The 24,135-nt window shown below is 43.9% G+C and overlaps 1 protein-coding gene across 1 annotated transcript; it reads left to right on the top strand.

Annotated features, from left to right (window-relative positions):
* Window positions 1-4,657: 4,657 nt before the first annotated feature.
* On the top strand, window positions 4,658-22,737 carry tbl1xr1a (TBL1X/Y related 1a). The gene is made up of 14 exons (XM_068743213.1): window positions 4,658-4,715; window positions 13,181-13,326; window positions 13,425-13,650; window positions 14,630-14,762; window positions 18,180-18,321; window positions 19,974-20,037; window positions 20,479-20,576; window positions 20,693-20,753; window positions 20,833-20,954; window positions 21,025-21,099; window positions 21,251-21,378; window positions 21,557-21,722; window positions 22,194-22,295; window positions 22,381-22,737. The coding sequence occupies exons 1-14, from the start codon at window positions 4,658-4,660 to the stop codon at window positions 22,405-22,407; spliced, it is 1,548 nt and encodes a 515-aa protein (XP_068599314.1). The 3' UTR covers window positions 22,408-22,737.
* The last annotated feature ends 1,398 nt before the right edge of the window (window positions 22,738-24,135 follow it).

A 24,135-nucleotide genomic window follows, 5' to 3' on the forward strand; every position in this document is an offset into this window, starting at 1 on the left:
GTTTTTGGTAACCTAGCGATATGTTGTTGACAGCCACAGGTCCAGGTTCTGCAGCACCACGGCCAGCAGGACATGCAGACTGAGAGACAGAAAGAGGGACGAACAGAGGGAGAGAGAAAGCACAAGAGTACGGGGAATAGAGAGGACATGATAATCTATATAACATGAATATTCAGATAAAGAGGGAGGAGCTCAGTGTGGCAGGAGGTTATGCCACCAGTGCTCGCAAGATGAGGGTGTAGGGTTTTACCAAACCCTCTTCCGGTTCTTGTTCTCTGTAGTGGGTGCGTATTCAATAAGGAGAATGTGGGTTAAGATTAAGACATTTATATAATTAACAGATCAGTACAGTTAGTTCAGATATCAGCGCTGAGATTCGATCCTGTTCCGTGTGTTTGTCTCAGGTCCGAACAAAAGGGCCGTCCTCTGCTTCCTTGTCTACATATGTCCATGAGTCCATCCCCTGAAGGGGTGGGGGTTGCGCCCCAGCCAATCTTAACCCCTGTCGGTCAGCGTCATTATGTGTCGTCACCAAATGAGACGTTCATGTAAATCGGTCAAATGCCAAAATAAACGTGGTGCGTTTCTGTTGTGGTGTTGCCGTGTAATTAAGTTGTGGAATCCCATCTAATATGGAAATTCCCTACAAGGAAGAAGTGTAAAATAAACCATGATTCAAAATATGTTTTATTATGTCCTGAGATTATTGGGGTCATCACGCCGTGTGTGTGTGTAGAGCAGTGCTTCTCAATTATTTTCTGTCGCGCCCCCCCTAGGAAGAAAAAAACGTTTTGCGCCCCCCCCCCCCCCCCCCCCGAAAAACAAACACTCTTGTATCCTTATTAACATACAAAGAAATATGTAAAAGAAAGAAATATAGATCAACTTACAACAAAGAATAACTTTATTACCATTTTTTTTAGTCTGCAACAGAAAATGAGGAAGCCAGGTCTTTCTTCTTCTCCCACCGTATATTGTTTACAACCGCTCTTCTTCTGCTTATACTCCCTGCGCGCACTCTGACAATTAGGGCGCCACTGTCAACTACTGGAGTGGATGTGCAATTACACTTTACTCTCGTAAGGCAAAAAAACATTTTCTCTGCGGTCTCAGGCGCCCCCCCATTTGAGAACCACTGATGTAGAGACACTCCCCCTGATTGCGTTCCGCACATCTAGCTCTCCCTCTATCTCCTGCATGAGTCGAAGAAGAAGAGTGGATAAAGTTAATTTCTTGTGGTAATAATCTGGCAAAAATTGCCAAAAATGCTTTTTTGTGTGCTGAAACGTAGCCTCATGGTTTACCATGGTAACGCACATGTGCACGTGTTCACTATGAACTTACTTTTGCATCTGGGTTTAGAGCATTTCTGGGAGAGCGGTTTAAGAGAGAAATGAGGGACGCTGTTCTGCAGCATCTGTTTGCTATTTTGACCAAAGACTGGCACAGATATTTCATATCAGTGTTTGGGATCTGCGTTAACTTGTGGAAAAAGGGTAGAATATGGGACTTTTAAGTATGACTCCAGGTTTGTCTGTTAAAATAATCATATTTTTTCCTTGGAGGTTGTTGGCTCCTAAGTCGGCCTTTTGTTCTTTGAAAAAAAAGCTCTCCAAAGACGTTTGTTTATGTACTCAATTTTGCTAGTTTATGGCTTGATGTTTTTGAGCAACGTATCATGTGACGAAGAAGATTCACAGGTGATTGATATGTTGGAGAAACTCTGGTTGTTCTTCAAAATATAACACCTTTGATACTTTATCGATACAACAGATATTGTATAAATTAGTTATTCTTTCTGTGCTGCCCGGTAACAAATGCTTCACAGCCCGATGGTTCGGGACCCCTGGCATACACAACAAACTGACTGGGTATTTTATGTGTTTTGTTTTTGATTGTTGTGGACGCTAGACACAGCTGGTTAACTGTTGGACTTGTTGTGCATGCTACACATAGCTGAATACCGTAACTGTTAATGCATTTTTTTTTTTACTTGTTACGCAAGATAATTTTCTGAAAAAAGTCTCATAGTCTGGAAAATACTGTAACTTTGAATCTCAATTCTGGAACCCTCGTTCAGCCCCTTTTTGGCTATGCTAGCACCTCCTGATATTCCAACATCAAAATCTCCCTGAAAACCAGGCTCCAAACCTCCCAAAACAAACTCATTCGGCTACTCCTCAATCTGGGGCCCATGACCCACCTTCTTCCTGGACATTTTGCTAGCCTAAAATGGCTCAGGGTAGAAGACAGGGTTAAACAACTCAAAATGGGATTTGCATTTAAAATAGTCAATGCAGCTCTGCCCTCAGTCCCCTCAATCCCTGCATACCTGAATAAACACCTCCAAAGATTTAGTGACACCCAAGCCACAACACTAGAGGGAGCTCAAACAACAACCTGATTACCCCCTCCTATAGGACTAACATGGGTAAATCATCTTTTTACAATGCTGCCCCCTAAGGGTGGAACTGTTTGACTCCTGCCCTCAAAACATGCACCTCTTTGGCCTTCTTCAAAACGGCCCTAAAAATTCACCTTTCAGGGGGACAGAAACTCTCGACTCTCTCCAGATCAATCCCCCTCCCCCTTACCATGTTTCCATTCCCCTCCTTTTTTTGCCACCTACGTTGTACATATTATGTGTCTTTTTAATTTTAATTCATTGTTATTTTGCATCAATTGAGTAATACATTTTTATTTATATTTTTTTATTTATATTTTTAAGTTTGTGCGGAAAGGAGACAGGTGTGACAAGGACAAGGTGTGACGTGTTGTTTTTAGTTCTCCGATTCACTGGGGTATCTATCAGACTTTTTCTGTTAACAGATCTTACTCAGACACATTGATCTGGTCCTGTATTCTTAAAAAGAAAAACGTTTTTGTACATATACAAGCCACACCTGTATATAAGCCACAGGTGTTCACAATGTAACAAGAGATGCTTATACAGATTTTTTTTGAAAGGTCCCATATTATACCCTTTCTCCACAATTTAATGCAGTTCCAAAACACTTGTATTAAATAGCTTTGCCAGTCTTTGGTCAAAATAGCAAACAGATGCTGCAGGACAGCGTCCCTCATTTCTGTCTCAAACAGCTCTCCCAGAAACGCTCTAAACCCGGAAGCAAAAGTGTGTACCACGTGTCTCCTATCTGTATCCGTACATTTTCACCTGTTTGCAGATCTGCCAACTGTCTTGCGTGTCTGTCATAGTAGCTTTTCTGCTTTAGCTGCTTGTACTTTTGCTTTTCAAACACTTCAGTTGCGCAGCTGCGCAGGAGAGAAACCCATAACCTCGATTGGTGTGTTGTGGTATTCAAGCAGCGCAATATAAGGATCACTATTGCTACATTGTGCCTTCTTTACCAAGCTATTGACATTTTGCACAGTTCTCTCTGTGTCCATTTGACTGAGTATGTCCTGGACTGGAATTGACATGCTTTTCTTTTTTTTTTACCTTGTCTGCATTTGTGCTCAACAGTGACAACGTACACAATGTCCGTCTCTGTTAGAGTTCAATGCAATTTTATTCTTATAGTGATTGTGACTGTCACCTGCCCTCTTGGCAGACTAGCTTATTCATATTTTATTAGTTTTATTACCTGCTTACCGCCGTAGAGGGCTGTGCACACCGCAGTGAACATACAACATGGAAAAACAAAAAGTGACAAATACACAGTGTTCTGAAAAGAGTGCAATTGATATTTTTGTGCTCATTGATTCTATCCCCTCCATCCAACCATCACCAAGAATTATCCCAGAACACCAGGTTCTCATCAGTCTCTAGAGGAAAGTCTGGATCACCAAGTTCTCACGAGATCTGAAGAAGAGGGAGAGCATAGTGAGAGCCACAAACACTGACCCAGCAACCTCCACTGACTCAGAGATCTGTGGGCGGAGTTAACTCTCAAATCGAGTTTTGATAGGTGCTGGAGTGGTGGACCTGGCATGCATGAAACCTCCACCTAAGAAAGGGGCAGTCATTCCGGGCCCAACAATGGCAACATGAGCCCCCAGATCACCCCAAGCAGCCACAGCACCCCAAAAACGACCGCTGAGCCCGGGCCACCATCCAATCCAGAGGACCAGTGTCCGGAGAGCGGACGTAGGCAGTGCAGGGGCTTCAGCTCAACCCGACCCCTATCCAGTCATGTCGGGGGAGGTGGATTAACACCCTGGGAAGGAGAGGAGGGAGCAAGAGGTAGGCCCACCAATCAAGCCCCAGGCCCAGCCGGGCAGACTGGGGAACTATATCCCAGCACTGTGGATGTCTGAACACCCATGTGATATATACAAGTGAGTGTGGTGCATTACAATTGGAAGTGTAGGACATTTCCATTTCTGAGTTCATATATTTGGAACAATTTGTTTGATCACATGAACGTATTGTCATGAAAGAGATGATGGAGTTGAGAGGTTCATTTGTAGGTTAATTTGTTCATGTTGTCATCATACATAATATTCTGTGGGTCGTGAAAAACTGGTCAAAATGAGGGGAAACAGCTGGCAATGTATAAATATAAGCATATGGCTGAGCTGAGAACATCTGGCACTGAGTTAGTTAATGATGTGTTACCCTTCACTAACCTTCCTCCTCTCTGTCCAGGCTAGGTGTGTGTGTGTCTGCTGACCTCATGGTGTATCAGGAATAAAGATGAGCATTAGCAGTGATGAGGTCAACTTCCTGGTCTACAGATACCTACAGGAGTCAGGTATACTCGTGGCATTACGTTTCATTGCATGTGCAAAAAGTAATGTTGATTGTTTTTAGTTTTATTTGATGCTGTTGATTTGAAGTGTAAAAAACACTTTGTGCTGGTCTGAAAGCTGCCTGCTGGTTTAGCTGCTGTGTGTACAGAACTCAGTGTGTGTGTGTGGGTCAGTTTGTTGTGTGAAAGGTAGGGGGAATGACTGCATACACAGTCTTCACAGAAGAGGCAGCTGAAGACTGTAGTCATTGGGGGTTTGGGGTTAGCATGACAAACTGTGGTGATTTTTATATACCGTTCAGATGGTCCTCAGTTAACGACGTAGTTGCACTCCAAAAACGCCGTCGCTAAACGATTTCATCGTTAAATGAATCCCCCATTGACTGACAACTTGGCAGACATTTTGTATGATATAAAAAAAAAATCAATTTTCATATGTATAGGTTATTTATGTGCATTCCCCTCGTTGCAACAGCGATTATTTGTAGCTAAACACATACCGTATTTTACTGACTATACGTTGCTCTGGAGTGTAAATTCAATAAATTCATCATGAATAAGAAAAAAACATAAATAAGTCACACTTTTTTGGGAAATTTATTTTGCAAGCAAAAACAAACAATCAAAAACAAAACACATTAACAGATACCTGTATTCAGCAGAGCGTAGCATGCACAACGATCGAAAATGAAACGCATTAACAGACACCTAGCCTGTTGTCAGCCACACCTGGATGCCTCCCAACATAACAGCTCACCTGAAGGTGGCGGGACAGCGGTCCTTCATTTTATAGATGCTAATGACTCCTGAGGATTCATTAGTCAGGTTTCATGTTTCCCGGGGAGCATTAGCATTCAGGAGAGAAATAAAGAGAAAGCTAACACTACTGGGGAGTCTGATTGCCTTGGTGGTTTCGGTCACTTCTTTGTTTCTTTGTTTTATGCTCCAACAGGAGTATAAGCATCTGGACCCTCGACCAGTCTCTCAGAACTGAAGAAGCCTCTTGGATGAGAGGCAAAACGTCTTCAATCAAACTTGAACAAGTCCAGTTGATTCTCTGTTTTTTACTCTTCGTGATTTCGTCAGCTTGTTGTGTATGCTAAATGTAGCTTACACAAGCTGGATAGGTATACGGCATATTAATCAAAGACATTATCAGTAATTCAGCAACACAATAGGATAAACAACATACCTGGGAGGCTGAATAGGCAGAATTAGCATAATAAGCTTGCGAGTCCAACAAGCAAGTTGGTTGGTCAGAAGCAAGTTTACCAAACTCACAATTTCATTCTGAATGGATCGATTCTTCATCCTCGGTGTCACTTCTGAACAATTGTGCCAACTCCGGAGGAAGATAAAGCGCCATCTCCTCTTCTGCGGGGCTGTCATCAGACTCACCATCAGTTCCAGTATCCAAAAATCACCCGCCAACACCCAGTTACCCTACACAAAATGCCCCATTACCCTTTTCAAAGTCCTATTTCATGATAACATTCTATAATGTGTAAATGTGAATTATAACATTTTTCAATAGTAGTATTATAATTACGTGCAGGATCAAGGAAAAATTACATTAAGTAGGAACCGTGGATAGCTGTGGGTTTATTGTACATGTTTTAATATATAATAATCCCACCTGAGAATTAGTCGCAGGACCGTTCAATCTATGAAAAAAGTGCTACTACTACTAAATTCTTCTGTAACTGAGTCGGCGTTAAATGAGTACGTCTTTAAGTGAGGACCACCTATAAACTTCAGATATGGCTGGAAGTGATGTAGCTGTTGGTTGCTGGTACCTCCGCCGAGGGACCAGCGTTGTTTGTTTGTTTGTCTGTCAGCAAGATAACTCAAAATTTTATTTACAAATATCGATGAAATTTTCCGGAAATGCTGCGAATCCTACCAGGAACAGTTGATTAAATTTTGGTGGTAATCCATATATTGGATCACTTTGAATTGTTTGTTAACATTGCAGTCAATGGAGCTTCAAAATGTGTTTCTCAAATATCTCGGTTGATTATTGACCAATGTTTATGGAATATGACATTCATGTAGGGGGGGTACCTCTATCTTACCGCTGAATTTCATCCGGATCAGATCCAGATTGCGGATACTGTCATGACTTTTCGCAAATGGTGGTACACATTGTTGTTTAGCAAGATTAGTGAAAACCTGCGGGATGGATCTCAATGAATTAAAATCTGAAGTTTTGTCTTGGTCTAACTTACATCTCATCAAAATTTGAGAGCGATCCGGATACCTGTCTGGATCCAAAAAAAATCCGGATTTTCCTATTTACCGAGACACAAGCAAATCTGCGAGTAATATTTTGCTTTGAGACATGAACATAAATTTGAGATACAAGCAAATTCCAGATACTGGGGCTAATTGACTGAGCACTGCATTCGCTCCAAGCGCATTTCACTCATTCAGTTCAGGTATTCACCATCTTCCCTACTCATCTCCTGCGTGTTTCCCATGTTGTGTTTCCATTATCTATAATACATTTTATTTGTATAGCGCTTTTCTAGGTACTCAAAGTCGCTTCACAAAAGGTACATAAATTAAAAACAACAAGGCAATAGAGACAACAAATAGAGACATGAACATAAATTAGATAATACAGTCTGGGTTATTTGTTTAACATGTGGTTCCAATGAAATAGCAGAATTGAGGAGGATGCCAAGGTTGCGGATGAGTGAGGAAGGAGCGAGGGTGGTGTCAAAATTGAGGCAAAACTGTTGGGTGGATTTTGTGACGGTTTTTGGACCAATGAGGATTATGTCTGTTTTGTCGCGGTTCAGTTTTGATATTGGAGATTATGGAAGTGGTGGAGATGTAGAGTTGCATGTCGTCAGCATAACAGTGGAAACGGAGGGCATGACAATGGATGATGTTGCTAAACTGGAGAATGTAGAGGATGAAGAGGAGAGGACCAAGCACCACACCTTGGGGAACACCCTGCGATCGGGGAGCTACAGAGGAGGAGCCGTGGTTGATATAAATTAACTGTTGTCGATTGGTAAGGTAGGACTACAGCCAGGAAAGAGCGGAGCCATTGATGTTGAGGGTAGTCTTGAGGTGGGACAGGAGGATGGAGTGGCTGATGGTGTCAAATGCTGCGGTGAGGTCCAGAAGGATGAGGATGCTGAGATGGCTGGAGTCGGAGGAGAGGAGGAGATCGTTGGTGACTTTGATTTATGCTGTTTCAGTGCTGTGTTTTGGATGGAATCCAGACTGGAATGGTTCGAACAGAATATTGAAGTTGAAGTGGGTTTGGAGTTGTTCAACTATGACGCACTCAAGAATTTTGGACAGAAAGGGAAGGGTTATGGAAGTGGTGGAGATGTATACCAGGGGCCTCATTTATCAACCGCGCATACGCACAGTGCATGAGGAGGGATATTTTGAGATGATGTGAGTCTGGGACGTCTCTGTGCAGGTGAGCCGGGCCTTTGCAGAAATAATCCAGATAACTGAGGTGCTGATCTGGATCGGGATTGATAGCTATAAGGTTTGTGACGGATTCACAAGAAACAGTGGTCGTGTTACATAAAGGTAATCATGGAATGGCCATGGAATCTTTATCAGATCAGAGACAGATCGCCAGCTTCCTCCATCTTGACACAATTTTGTATGCGCGTACAATATTTACATGATTTTGGCTGTATGGTAAATGGACTGCATTTTTCCACCTTCGGCGACTGCTGCCATGCAAGGTGCTGCCAGAGCCGCTGGGAGCAGTTTGGGGTTCAGTGTCTTGCCCAAGGACACTTTGACATGTGGACAGTCAGAGCAGGGATTTGAACCGCTGACGTACTGATCACCGGATGACCCGCTCTCCCAACTGAGCCACAGCCATAAAAAAGGTTTGAGAAAAATAGGCCACCATTGATCCGCCGGCCGGTTCAACTCAAACAATGAGATTTTACTTTTTGAAACAGTTTCAGCTATTTTCCTTCCAGACGTCACATGACTGGAGTCCAACATTATCAATCCCATCCTGATAAGTATCTCAGATTTCACTGGGGACAGGAGGGTCAAACATGACTATGGTCTGCAAAACAAGTGACAGATCTGTGATGGGTCCAAAGAAACCGAGTGGTAAGGTTGGCAAGTAACAAGAAAAGACGCATGATCACGATGGAGATGACGCATGCAATTATGTCTAAGTTTATGTGAGTGTTCATGTAAGGTACAATTATCCCCCCCCCTCCCTCCTCTTTGCACTGCACATGACTGTTAGCGCCGTCGTCTGTCTCGAAGGTAAAACTCATAATAAAACATTTTATATTACAGTAATACTGTATATCATTGAATATATCATTGTTTGTGTATATCTATATAACAATTAAACATGTTTTTCCATTGTTATTAGCATTGATTTGAGTGTTTTTAGATGGCGGCATGGATTCACTTGTTTTCAGTTGTTTTAAATGGGAAACATTTATTTGACATACGAGTGATTTGAGTCACGAGCTTGGTCCTGGAACGAATTATACTCGTATGTCAAGGTACTTCTAATGGAGGCTTTAAAAAAATTAATCATGTCTTGTAAAATATACATTCAATTCATTCGCCATTAAGGAGTCCGATATGCACTATCGTGAAAAATGTCTTCTGGATCTGATCCATTCACGCAGACACAGGGAGAACATACAAACTCCGCACAGAAATATATATCCATCCATCCATTTTCTTCCCCTTCTCCACTTTGCAGGTATTAAACGAAAATTAAATCACTTTTATTAATAATACTGGCTTCTGATCTATGAAAAACCAAAAACAAGTCACCTTTGAAACAAATAATTCAAAATGTCAGGTGAGGCCAAAGGAGCATATATAAGCTTGTAGATATATATAGTACTATATTACGATATGTTCTATAGTAAACATACTCTTAAAGGTCCCATATTATGAAAAACTCACTTTTCCCATGTTTCTACACTATGATGGTGATTTTTGGTCCTTATCAACCCAAAAACAGCTAAATAAACCAGTCAATCCTGCGTAGTTTGTGCATTACCAATTCCCCAATTAAGCCAGGAGAGGGAGGCATTTGACCTCAACCAAACTAGGTATAGTTCATACAATACAATACAATACTTTATTAATCCATCCCTTGGAGGGCAATTTGGTTTACAGCAGTTTGAACCGCTGCTGGTCGCAGCGCGCGCATGCACCCGGGCAGTGCAGGTGAAGTGCCTTGCCTAAGGACACAACGATAGTGTACACATGCGCCTGAGCCAGGGGTCGAACCGCCAACCTCTCGGTCGTAGGACGACCCTCTCAACCACTGCGCCACTGTCGCCACCACCACACTACATGTAGCACAGTTCATGCATGCAGAGATTTATATTTATGTCCAGGAACCATTTGACCTCAACCAAGCAAATTTGTGGCTCAGCTGGTAGAGCGGGTCGTCCAGTGATCAGTAAATCAGTGGTTCAAGTGGTTCGAATCCCACACTGTCTACGTGTTGAAGTGTCCTTGGGCAAGACACTGAACCCAAAATGTCTCCCAGTGCGTCTGGCAGCACCTTGCATGGCAGCAGTCGCCCACCGGAGGGTGAATGAGGCCTAATTGCAAAGCGCTTGGAGCACCGCAAATGTGGAAAAAGCGCTATGTACGTGCAGAACATTTACCATTCACAAGGGGAGAAGGTTGATTTGCTGTGGCAACCCCTCACGGGAAAAGTCAAAAGTGCATTAGGAGATGAACAGTCAGTCTAAAAGTACTTCAACAAGTCTCTAACAGTGTAACCATCTGAAGCCATACATCTGAGTTAAAACTATGTTCCAGAGTTTGACTGAACCGCATGCAGGGAAGGACTGTTTATACACGTGTGCATTCAAACTGCTTCCAACAATTCTATTTTTAGACTCAGGAGGCATGGTTTTAGTGGTTTATTGTCAGTATTTTCTGAGCAAAGGTGAATGTGTGAATGAGTTTCTTTGAATAGTCTAAATGCAAAGCAAAGATCAAGCCAAACAGCAGTACAAGTGCATCGGTCAACGTAGGAAGAACACTCGCAACAATTTCATCTTCGATGACAACAGAAATGCTCTTGGGGCTGAAATGGGTTGTGTTGTCAGTGACCACGATAAGGAGATCAACAGGAGTGTCAGCAAAGTCTGGCTCATCTTCTTGCTGTAAAATACAAACAATCCAATTATGAGGATAATTCCAGCACAAAGGTTTAAAGTAGCATTAACCATGTCAACATTCATTCATTTTATTGGCCACTTTATCCACCTTCAGGGATGTCCCTGAAAACCAGGCTCCAAACTTCCCAAAATAAACTCATTCGGCTACTCCTCAATCTGGGGCCCATGACCCACCTTCTTCCTGGACATTTTGCTAGCCTAAAATGGCTCAGGGTAGAAGACAGGGTTAAACAGCTCAAAATGGGATTGGCATTTAAAATAGTCAATGCAGCTCTGCCCTCAGTCCCCTCAATCCCTGCATACCTGAATAAACACATCCACAGATTTAGTGACACCCACAGCCGCAACACTAGAGGGAGCTCAAACAACAACCTGATTACACCCTCCTACAGGACTAACATGGGTAAATCATCTTTTTATAATACTGCCCCCCAAGGGTGGAACTGTTTGACTCCTGCCCTCAAAACATGCACCTCTTTGGCCTCCTTCAAAACGGCCCTAAAAATACACCTTTCAGGGGACAGAAACGGAGATAGTCATCACGACTCTCTCCGGATCAAACCCCCCCCCCGCCCCTTTTTGTCCACCTACGTTGTACATATTATGTTTCTTTTTAATGTATTGTTATTTTGCATCAAGTTAGTAATTTAATATTAGTTTTATTTGTATTGTTAAATGTCGATGATTTATGTACGAAGGACTTTCAATGGAAACAAGACCGCAAGGGCTTTTTAGAAATACTCCTCTTAGACAGGATGTTTGACTGTACTTGTACTGTAATACATGCTACTGTGTGACTGTACTTGTACTCTAACATTCTATATAATAAATATATTCATCATCATCATACTTACTAGTGAAGTGTAGTGAAGTGGGAAAGAAAATGCTCCGTCCTTGTGTATTCCTATTAGCTGAGTACACTAATTTCCATTTTTCCATTTAAAGGATACATATTATACCCTTTTTCCACGAGTTAATGGAGTTCCCAAAGATGTATATGAAATATCTGTGCCAGTCTTTGGTCAAAATAGTGTTTGAGTTTTGCTAACCCCTCTTCCGTTTCTATGATCTCCTTCGTAGGTGCGTAGTCAGTGAGGAGAATGTAGGTAAAGTTTAAACATTTATAAACAACAGATCAACAAACAAATGGTTCAGAAAATCAGCGCTGAGGTTCAGCCATGTTTCTTGTGAATGAACAGAGGAACTTCCTGTTTCGTTATCTTTTCAGTTCATCCCCTGAAGGTGGCGCTTCACCCCAGCCAATTTTTAACACAATATGTGTCGTCACTGATGAGACGTTCATGAACATCAGTGTAGTAATATGAATCTAGCGTCCCTCATTTCTGTCTCAAACAGATGCTGCAGGACAGCGTCCCTCGTTTCTGTCTCAACCAGATGCTGCAGGACAGCGTCCCTCATTTCTGTCTCAAACAGATGCTGCAGGACAGCGTCCCTCGTTTCTGTCTCAACCAGATGCTGCAGGACAGCGTCCCTCGTGTCTGTCTCAAACAGATGCTACAGGACAGCGCCCCTCATGTCTGTCTCAAACAGATGCTGCAGGACAGCGTCCCTCATTTCTGTCTCAAACAGATGCTGCAGGACAGCGCCCCTCATGTCTGTCTCAAACAGATGCTGCAGGACAGCGTCCCTCATTTCTGTCTCAAACAGATGCTGCAGGACAGCGTCCCTCCTTTCTGTCTCAAACAGATGCTGCAGGACAGCGTCCCTCATTTCTGTCTCAAACAGATGCTGCAGGACAGCGTCCCTCATTTCTGTCTCAAACAGATGCTGCAGGACAGCGCCCCTCCTTTCTGTCTCAAACAGATGCTGCAGGACAGCGTCCCTCGTTTCTGTCTCAAACAGATGCTGCAGGACAGCGTCCCTCGTTTCTGTCTCAAACAGATGCTGCAGGACAGCGTCCCTCATTTCTGTCTCAAACAGATGCTGCAGGACAGCATCCCTCATTTCTGTCTCAAACAGATGCTGCAGGACAGTGTCCCTCATTTCTGTCTCAAACAGATGCTGCAGGACAGCGTTTCAAGCCAGCACATGTGCTCGTGCAGTATAAATGAGTCTCAAATGTTTAAATACCAGTGTTCCCCATTAAAACCTGAACAGGGTTACAGTTGTGATGTGCTCCAAAATGTGAAAGAAAAAGCGGCGGCACTGTGGACCATCAGAGAAAACACAGAATGCATTTCGTTAAGTCCCATTTTGACTGCGCCCTCTCACAAGCATTGCATTGTTGCCGTAATAATCTTCTTCTCCTCCCCACCCTCTTTCCCCCCCTCTCCGTTGCAGGGTTCTCACACTCAGCATTTACATTTGGTATTGAGAGTCACATCAGCCAATCCAACATCAATGGTGCTCTGGTTCCCCCTGCTGCCCTCATCAGCATCATCCAGAAGGGTCTGCAGTATGTCGAGGCAGAAGTCAGCATCAATGAGGTGGGGCGCCGCCGCTCCACTCCACTCCCCTGCACTGCATTATAGTTGTATATAGTAGTATGCTGTAGTACTAACTGAGTATTTCGTCCATTCTACAGGATGGAACGTTATTTGATGGGCGGCCCATCGAGTCCCTGTCCTTGATTGATGCGGTGATGCCAGACGTCGTTCAGACGAGGCAGCAGGCCTACCGGGACAAAATGGCCCAGCAACAGGCCGCTGCTTCAGCGCCAGCATCAGCCACCGGAGGCAGCATTGCCAGCAATGCCAAGAATGGAGAGAATACCACCAACGGGGAGGAGAACGGAGCACATAATTTATCTAGTGAGTGATTATCCGATGAAAGGGCCTGAGTGGGTGTGCAGCCTAGCTGACCTGCAACATCTTCGTTTGCTCGCTTTACATAATTTCACTCGCAAATTTAGACTATTTTAGCCTATTTGCAGCGTCATCATGAAGAGACAAAGTGACTCGGATTATAAAGAGAGTATTAACACAAGATAGAGAGAGATACGACGTGAAAATCTCAGTCATTGATTTTCATAGACATTCACAAGTTACCAGTTTATAGGAGACAGTCGCTGGAAAAGGTTCGTCCTGTCTTCGCTCTGTCTTCGTGGTTTTCACTGTTTTTAACGTTCTGTTATTCAGACGAAGGATTGTTTAGCTGCTTGGCTAGTTTCGGCCACTTCCTGTAGCCTTTGCGTCCGAGGCTACAGTCAAGCCGCTAAACGATCGTCTGTCTTACGAAAAAGAACGTTTACAGAAAGTTACACGAGATAGTACTGAGTAAATTACGTCTTTCAACGAGTAATAAGATACACACCCAACACAAAGAGCTCCGAGCTAATTCTAGCATGTTTTAGGGAGCATCGTTCCTGTTGATCCGAGCCAGAATCTCCGTCTTTGTTCAGACAAAAGCTTCGTCTTCTCACTTCCATGAAGTCTAATGACGGGGACGCGATAAAACCTAAATTTAACTGGACCTCCAGCATGATCTAAACCCAGCAGGAGACAGAACATTTTCACTTTGTTTTATCTCGACACTCAGTTCACAGCTGCCCGAATTGTCCACAGATAGCAAGCTAATGCTAACACAAATGGGTCCGCAAAAGCCCCGTATGTTGTGATGTCATGTGGGAACTATGTATACGGTTACACATACAGTCGTGTCAAAAGTGTTTAATGGATCATAATGATTAAGATGACTCGGATGCAGGACAAGCTACACCAACAGCTTAAAATGCACTTCCGGGTTCTTTAACTCAACCTCCTTCTTCGCTGTGTGTCATCCACCAAACAGACAACCATGTAGACCTGATGGAGGTGGACGGAGACGTTGAGATTCCTCAAAACAAGGCCATGGTCTTAAGGGGCCATGAATCAGAAGTCTTCATTTGTGCCTGGAACCCAGTCAGTGATCTGCTGGCATCGGGGTTAGTCACAATCCCTTTCCTACGATTCTTCTCCCAAGCAACTTACCTTTTAAATCTGCAAAAGCCAAATGAGCGAGCGTTACTTGGGTGTGACTTCTCCCCCGTTTGCTCTGTCAGGGTTGTATATCTTTATTAGACAGCACCTTCAGAGAGATAATAGGATCACCGGCTCATCTCGATAACATCCTTTGAGTAGGTGGGAGGCAGCGCTAACTGCCAGACATAGTCTTCTAGTCTTCAATGTGACACGTACCACTTGTCCACCTCAACTGTTTAAGACAGTAATGTTTGTACGTTTTCAACAGCGGATGCATTAAACAGTTACAATACTTGTAATGCTTGCTGTTTGAGTTTGGCAAGCCATTGGCTTCTGCTGGCCAGGATACTGTAATGTACACCGACATTAAGTGTTCAATTAGTGGTCTCTTAAAGGGGACATATGGGTGATTCTCATGAAATCAAGATTTAGAAGGTGTCAAGCATTAGAATTTTTAACATGTCCTTGAATATTTTATTTTTTTGTACATATAAGATGATGGGGTGAACTAACTAAAAAGTATATTTTAAGAATTAAAAAAAATAAATCCTATATGTTTATCGACATTTTTTAGATGAAGTCCATAACAAATTACCATTACCGCAACTTTCCTATTAATTTTCATTACCGAAACATTTGTGAGGATTTACAATTGTGTTTATTTAATTACTTTTGTAAAAGATAACATACACATTTTGTATGTAAATAATGTATCTAAATAACTAGTGTTGTATAACTTGTCTGTATATTTTAAAACAAAATATGATCATATAATTATTACTTAATTTGTAAAACAAGACCAGGTTGCTGTAATGAGAAGGCCATGTCGGTAATAAGGATCAATATGTCGGAAATGAGAATTATATTAACTTTGGACAATGGGTCTGGTACCCAACCATATTTGACACATTTAAACACATACCATTTTTAAATGAATGTTTAATTTTCTCATTAATCATAAACATCACAGTACAACATGTAAATAATTATTATTAGTTTTCCAGTGTCTTTACGTTTTTGATATCTCTCTCTTTCTGTTCTTCTGTATTCCTCAAGTTTAAGTCGCTGTAAATTGCTGTCCTATGCTTTGCCAACCTCTCTTTCGCTGACGCCCTTTTCTTTTCACTTGATGCTTGCCTGCAACAAAATACCATACTTGAGTATAACATTTCATGAAAAAGATTGACACACAGAAAGATAGAAATAGATTGTTGAATAGAATGAGCAAGAGTTATAGCGCATTCCCTCCTTTATTGGTCTGTTTCTCATTACCGAAACATTGTATCTCTCCACCGCAACAGGCCCTCAACTGTTGCGGTGGATGATAATGGTGTTGCGGTGAATGATAATGGTGTTGCGGTCGATGATAATGGTGTTGCGGTGAATGATAATGGTGTTACGGTGGGTGATAATGGTGTTGCGGTGGATGATAATGGTGTTACGGTGGATGATAGTGGTGTTGCGGTGGATGATAATGGTGTTGCAGTGAATGATAATGGTGTTGCGGTGGATGATAATGGTGTTGCAGTGAATGATAATGGTGTTGCGGTGGGTGATAATGGTGTTGCGGTGGATGATAATGGTGTTGCAGTGAATGATAATGGTGTTGCGGTGGGTGATAATGGTGTTGCGGTGGATGATAATGGTGTTGCAGTGAATGATAATGGTGTTGCGGTGGGTGATAATGGTGTTGCGGTGGATGATAATGGTGTTGCGGTGGGTGATAATGGTGTTGCGGTGGATGATAATGGTGTTGCGGTGGATGAGTGACAATGAACGTTTATGCTAACGTAGCTAGTAAATGATTTGCTAGCTAAACTATTATTAGCTGTTTATGTTTAGACCATAATTGGGTATATAATAATAATAAATATAATCATTAACTTCAAAACTTCACGTTTCGGTAATGAGAACTAAAATGTTGTGTAGCTACTTAAACATACAAACTTTGAAATTATATCTGGAGAGATAATAAAATAACTGCTTACCTGGCAGCCATCTTGAATGTTACAGTCAATAATGTTCCCTCCAACAAAATTCCTTGCAAATGTAAGCTTCTTGAGGACTTAAACAATGATTGACGCTCGGTCCTCCGGGAGAAGCTCGGAGTAGAGACACTGCTGAGAGCAGCCAGATGTGAGGTGTTCTGGGCACGTCCCACCGGGAAGAGACCACGGGGAAGACCCAGGACAAGCCGGAGAGACTTGTCCCCGCAGGGGTTGCCACAGCAAATCAATGTTCTCTACTTCACCGTGTCCTTTGCATCGTCCTCTCCAACCTGGAAACGTCTAAATCTATTTTTTGCTGAATAACTGACACAATGTTGGTGTGAAATGATCAGATTCTTGTCTTTTATGTTTTCCAGGCCTCTGAATGTACGATTTCATTTATATAAAAACTAACAACACATTCTCATAACAAATGTACACTTACCATATTTATTTGGACTATAACTCGCTCCGGAGTATAAGTTGCATTGTTCAAAAAGTGCATCATGGAACCAAAAGTCTTACTAAACTATAAGTCACACTTTATTGGGAGATTTTGTTTACAATATCCAGGCATGCACAACAAGCTAAATAGGTGCCCAGAATGTTAAGATAATACGTAATAGCATAAAAAGCATGGCTGGGAGGCTGAACAGGCAGACTTAACAAAACAAGCTCGCAAGTTCAAACAAGTTCGCGGGAAGCAAGTTCACCAAATTCTGGCACCAAATAAAGTTTCGCCGCTCATTCCTCAATTGTGAATATTTGTTCTATCAAAAGTCATAATTCATGTTCTTAATCATTTTTCTCAGTACCTACGTAATAATTAAATACTATTATATTAAATATATATTTATATAATATATTGATGATAATAATAGTTTTACGCCCTACAAGAGTTCAGGACTCAGGTGGTTGTTGTTACCGGAGTTTCACATACCTGTAGTTGTCACAAGCCTAGAGCGCCCTCTCGTGGCTGGAGGTAATGTTTACTCCTTGATGATGTCGGTCAGTGTAACATGCAAAATTATATATTTTAATGTTAAATAAGTCGCACCTGAGTATAAGTCTAAGCATAAGTACAACCTATGAAAAATAGTGTGACTTATAGTCCGTAAAATACGGTAATTACCTTCATTTATTTGTGATATGTATTTATAACCCGATTTATTGCCTTGTAATGTGACAATAATTTAATCGGTCTATCAAATATGGCCTTTGATTGGCTAGCAATGATGACAAAGATTTGTTCAGTGTTACAGTTTGGTGTATTTTGCTCAAGTCCTCATGTCGCCCCAACAATAAAACCATGTCCTGACTTGGGAAGGAGTTTGTTTCCTATACTTGAGCCAGCAGGTGCCAGCTTGGTAATGAGAACCGTGTCTGTCTCAGGTCTGGTGATTCGACGGCTCGCATCTGGAACCTGAGTGAGAACAGTACGAGCAGCTCCACACAGCTGGTCCTGAGACACTGCATACGAGAGGGAGGACAGGACGTCCCCAGCAACAAAGACGTCACCTCGCTGGATTGGAATGTAAGCATGCTCACAATGTCGCCCTGGTTCAGTGTATGTGGGTAGAACATGAGCTCATGTCAGGGTGGTTTGAATGTTTGTCAGAATGCTCACGCTCGTGTGAGAGAGTCCGCTTTGTGTCCTGATACCAGGTGTGCCCGCACTTTTGCAGCATAAAGTCACAAAAAATGCTAAACATAGAAGTATTTTCAAATATATCGAGGATTCTTTATGTACAGTGTATGCTGATGTACCCTGCGTAACCGCATGAGCCAATATTGCACAACACAATTTAATTAACTATGAACATTTTCTTTGTATTTACATCAGTTTACTTTGACTTGCATTGACTTGATTCAGCCAGTGATGCGTAGTACGGACAGTAGCTGCTGACTCAGCCTCAAGCACACTTCCAAATGTTCATCCGTCATGGTGGAACGGTGCTTGGACTGAATGATCTTCATGTGGGAAAGGCTGACTCGCATAAATAAGTGGAGCTGAATAATGCAGTGAAGGAGGCGGCACATGTCCTCATGTTGGGGGACGTGTCCTCCAGAACTGTCCACGATGGACAGCTTGAAGAGTCTAAATCTCATTTTCCTCTCCAGACGAGTTCAGGTGAAGCAGTGTTGCTATTTTTGATGCGAGTAAATCAACATCAGCATCTTCCTAAAAGGAAAGCACATGAATGTAGCGACTGGCTCCATCAAAGAAAAGACTTGAAAGCGATTGTGAAACTCTGACAGACAATCTGCTCCGTGTAGCGAGCGCCGTCAAGCTGCACGCAGGCCTTCCCTCGCCTCTCCAGTTCTGAAGCCAGGTTCTGGAAATGAGCCAAATCATGGCGCTGGAGCTTTGAGGAGTGATATTTCATCTTTAGTTTGAACGCATTAACTGAGCTGATCATGTTAATCACTGTTTGGTCTTTTCCTTGCAGCTCTAGATTAAGATCGTTCAGCATGTTTGTCAGATCGGTTAAAAACGCCAAGTCCAACAGCCACTGAGCGTCATTTGGTTGCTTCACAGAAAAACTCCTTAATCTCCGGATAGAGCTCTCGGAATCTTTGCAGGAGTTTCCCTCGACTCAGCCATCTCACATCAGGATGTAGCAACAACTCAGAGAGTCGCAGTCAGCCTTCTCCAGATGTGCACAGAATAACCGTCTTTGGAGAGATCTGGCTCGAATAGAACCGGCGATCTTCACGTTAAGGATTGTAGCGCATAACGCTTGTTGGTGATTATGCAATGGTGATAAACTTTCTTTAGTATTAAAGAAAAAGGCGAGGGCTTAAAATCGGAGATAACTCGTGACTAGCTTGCTAGTTTCGCTGCACTTAGCACCTTTTTGCACATGTGCGGTCAGAAAAAAGAAGTCGTCATCTGACTGGCTGCCCTGCATGTCAATCAAACAATATGTCACGCGATGGACCCACTTTAGCTTCGGGATCGAGGTAACGGGCACCCCTGCTCTATGCCCAGACCCCTAGCCTAGCCTGCTGGTAACACTGGAGGAGAATGTCAGTGACGTTTTCCTTCAGCCCTGCCAGTGCCTTGGAAACCTAATCCAAATATTTTCTGGAACGCATCCATGACAATGGAGAACACAGACCTCTGCTAAATCAGCAAAGTGAGGCCTCAACACACACTTACGCTCTTCTCTTTCTCTCGGACAGAGCGAGGGTACGCTGCTAGCAACAGGCTCCTACGACGGCTTTGCTAGAATATGGACGAAGGATGGTGAGATTCACGAAAGACGAATATGCAGGAACCCTGCAGTATTACAGACAGAGAGGGAAACACTCAGTTACAGTCCTGGGGCCTCATTTATCAGTGCGTACGGACATTTCCATGCGTAGGAAAGTGCGTAAATGTAAGCACACCTCTGACCATGTAGCGGTGGAACAGTGAAGCTACCAGTAGAATGCATGCGGTGCTCAGCGATCATCACGTTCCATTCCTCTAATGATAAACGAGGGCCCTGGAGAATACTGAAGTATTTTCCTATGCAGATTTGTGGAGTTTGAAAGCCTGCGTAGATGTTTTTGTTTCCTGGTAATCCTTGAGCGATGCTTCCATGCTTCAGTCAGTTAGGCTGCAGCTGAATTCTGCATTGCTATTAGGAGGATTGCTGCTAATGCTTGGAGGTGCCATTCCTTCTCTATGTGCCTCACTCTGCAGGAAACCTGGCCAGTACGCTTGGCCAACACAAAGGTCCCATCTTCGCCCTGAAGTGGAATAAAAAAGGCAATTTTATCCTCAGTGCAGGAGTAGACAAGGTAAAGCAGGACTCGCTCAAAGCACTTGTTCTGTTTAGGACCGAACCTGATGTCCTGATTCCAATCACTTCCTGTCCAATAATGACAGCTGTTGTGTCTGTCCCGTGTTCTACCAGACAACGATCATATGGGATGCCCACACAGGAGAAGCCAAACAGCAGTTCCCCTTCCATTCAGGTACAAACGGCTTCGCGTCTGTTCCTCATACATCTGGAAGTATCTCACAGTTTGCTTCTGATCTAATGGACTCACACAGCTCCGGCACTAGACGTGGATTGGCAGAACAATAACACGTTTGCCTCCTGCAGTACAGACATGTGTATCCACGTCTGTAAACTGGGGCAGGACAGACCCATTAAAACATTCCAGGGACACACGGTAAGTGGTACAAGTATGTGATCTAAGCTGCTTTAGTATTTGTCTGTTACATCTCCCTCTCCTTCTCCAGAATGAAGTAAATGCAATCAAGTGGGATCCCACAGGGAACCTGCTGGCCTCCTGCTCAGACGACATGACGCTGAAGGTGAGCTGATGAGACGTTGGACACCCTGTCTCAGCCACGTCTCCGTCTCTGCTGCCCTTGAGCCGTCGGGGAAGCACTGATGTATCTGAACCTGTTCTGAGTCGTCTTTAATGTGAGCTAACATTGAATATATCTTTTGGTATCATCACAGATTTGGAGTATGAAGCAGGATTCATGTGTTCATGACCTGCAGGCCCACAGTAAAGAAATCTACACCATCAAATGGAGTCCCACCGGCCCCGGGACCAACAATCCCAGCGCTAACCTCATGCTAGCCAGGTAACGTGTGCGCGACTGGCAAGCGGCGCGTCACTGCGTTGGATCAGGACGGAGGACGTGCAGCTACTTCAGCCCCGTGGGTGCAGACGGACAAATCCTCGTTCCTCAAGCAAAAACACACGAATGTTTGTGAGCAAAGGGTTTGATTCTCGCCCGGCGCCGTCTTCTCCATCTGCAGTGCGTCGTTTGACTCCACGGTTCGTCTGTGGGACGTGGAACGAGGCATCTGCATCCACACGCTGACGAAGCACCAGGAGCCGGTCTACAGTGTGGCCTTCAGCCCCGACGGGCGCCATCTGGCTAGTGGTTCCTTTGACAAATGCGTGCACATCTGGAACACACAGGTAGGGAGGGAGCGTTTAGGTATATGTGAGGACTTTGTTCAATTGTGTGTAGTAGGATTTTGGGGTCAAGGTTACGTCTGTAGGCATAAAGAAGCAGATAAAATCTGTTTATGTAAGTGTATGTGTAGCTCCTCCCCCTTCTCGTCTGTCTTGAAGGTAAAACTCATAATAAAACTACATTTTATACTACAGTATATAACTTTGTGTGTGCGTATCTGCATAGCAATTAAACAAAAGAAATTCCATTCTTGTTTGTGTTGAGTTTAGTGTTTTTAGATTGCTGGAACGGATTAAATTGTTTCCAGGTATTTTATATATATCTCGTATGTCAAGGTATTACTGTATATAAAAACATGCGTACTTTGAGTTATTGCTATAAGAATAGAGTTGAGAGGAAAAAGCTTTCGGTGATGGGTTTTTTATTTTTGTGCTAACGCTTCACTGCCCCCCCCCTGCTGCGTTGTTCTGCAGACGGGGGCTTTAGTCCACAGTTACAGAGGGACGGGGGGGATCTTTGAGGTTTGCTGGAATGCAGCAGGGGACAAGGTGGGAGCCAGCGCATCAGACGGATCTGTAAGTTTCCACAGGACTGCCAGGATGTTGACGGCCTGTAGCTGTGATGGAGATCCAGCCTGACTCCTGCCCCCCTTTGTCCCAGGTGTGTGTTCTAGACCTACGGAAATAGTGCTGCTGCTGGAAGCCGTGGACCGACCATGAATGTGTACATAGCCAAACGACTGTCCCCGCCTATGGCCCCACCCACTGACAAACAGGAAGCAGGAACAGGAAGCAAGCGGCTCCAGACACAGGGATGAACAGACGGGACAGACAGGCAGACAGGTGCATCAACAGGTGGGGGGAGGAGCCCCATGTCTGTGTCGACTCTCACAGACAGGCAGGTGCATCAACAGGTGGGGGGAGGAGCCCCATGTCTGTGTCGACTCTCACAGACAGGCAGGTGCATCAACAGGTGGGGGGAGGAGCCCCATGTCTGTGTCGACTCTCACAGACAGACAGGTGCATCAACAGGTGGGGGGAGGAGCCCCATGTCTGCGTAGACTCTCACAGACAGACAGGTGCATCAACAGGTGGGGGGAGGAGCCCCATGTCTGTGTAGACTCTCACAGACAGACAGGTGCATCAACAGGTGGGGGGAGGAGCCCCATGTCTGTGTAGACTCTCACAGACAGACAGGTGCATCAACAGGTGGGGGGAGGAGCCCCATGTCTGTGTAGACTCTCACAGACAGACAGGTGCATCAACAGGTGGGGGGAGGAGCCCCATGTCTGTGTAGACTCTCACAGGCAGACAGGTGCATCAACAGGTGGGGGGAGGAGCCCCATGTCTGTGTAGACTCTCACAGACAGGCAGGTGCATCAACAGGTGGGGGGAGGAGCCCCATGTCTATGTAGACTCTCACAGACAGGCAGACAGGTGCATCAACAGGTGGGGGGAGGAGCCCCATGTCTGTGTCGACTCTCACAGCGATGCAGCAAAAAAAGAAACAGGCCGAAAGACAAAACAAGCTACGGACCCGAATATGTACCAAAAGATGTTTTGCTTTTTTTGATCTCATTATCATCAAAATGAAAAACAATGAGAAACGTATTGATGCTTGTTACTCGTTCAATCTCATTGTGCAGACATATCAACTTCTCCACCATGAAACACATGGCACTTTTCAGATCTTTCATTTCGATGTTTCTATATTTTTTATCTTCGGGGGGGGGGGGGGGGGGGCTGGTCCCGCTGAAGGAAAGACTCGCCGAAGCGCTCCGCTCTCAAAAGCAGAGTCCAGTCATGAGTTCAGACCGACGCGGCTTTTCTTTTGTGCGTTTCGTTGGTTTGCTTGTAGTTGTCAACAGATCGTACGGGTACTTCAGAACGCTTCAGGGGACTAACACTTCTCAACCAGGGGACTAACTCTTCTCAACCAGGGGACTAACTCTTCTCAACCAGAGGACTAACTCTTCTCAACCAGGGGACTAACTCTTCTCAACCAGAGAACTAACTCTTCTCGACCAGGGTACTGACTCTTGTCGACAAGGGGACTAACTCTTCTCGACCAGGGGGCTAACTCTTCTCGACCAGGGGACTAACTCTTCCCGACCAGGGGACTAACTCTTCTCAACCACGGGACTAACTCTTCCCGACCAGGGGACTAACTCTTCTCAACCATGGGACTAACTCTTCTCGACCAGGGGACTAACTCTTCTCGACCAGGGGACTAACTCTTCCCGACCAGAGGACTAACTCTTCCCGACCAGAGGACTAACTCTGGACTCCAGTAGACGGTACGGTCCCACCTACGACTGCACATCCTCAACCAATAGTATTACAGCAGTGATGTTGACATGATTAGTCCCCTCCTTTACTAGCTGGTCACGTCATACGACCCCCGACCCCCCTACGG

Source organism: Brachionichthys hirsutus, chromosome 9 (assembly GCF_040956055.1).
Source record: "Brachionichthys hirsutus isolate HB-005 chromosome 9, CSIRO-AGI_Bhir_v1, whole genome shotgun sequence".
Taxonomy (NCBI): Eukaryota; Metazoa; Chordata; class Actinopteri; order Lophiiformes; family Brachionichthyidae; genus Brachionichthys; species Brachionichthys hirsutus.

What these genes read in the sequence shown, in the direction of transcription:
- tbl1xr1a (XM_068743213.1), top strand. Translation starts at nt 4,658, where the DNA reads ATGAGCATTAGCAGTGATGAGGTCAACTTCCTGGTCTACAGATACCTA. An exon ending in TAGAATATGGACGAAGGATG is followed by an intron (nt 20,038 to 20,478) that starts GTGAGATTCACG and finishes CTCACTCTGCAG; the next exon opens with GAAACCTGGCCAGTACGCTT. An exon ending in CAGACGACATGACGCTGAAG is followed by an intron (nt 21,100 to 21,250) that starts GTGAGCTGATGA and finishes GTATCATCACAG; the next exon opens with ATTTGGAGTATGAAGCAGGA.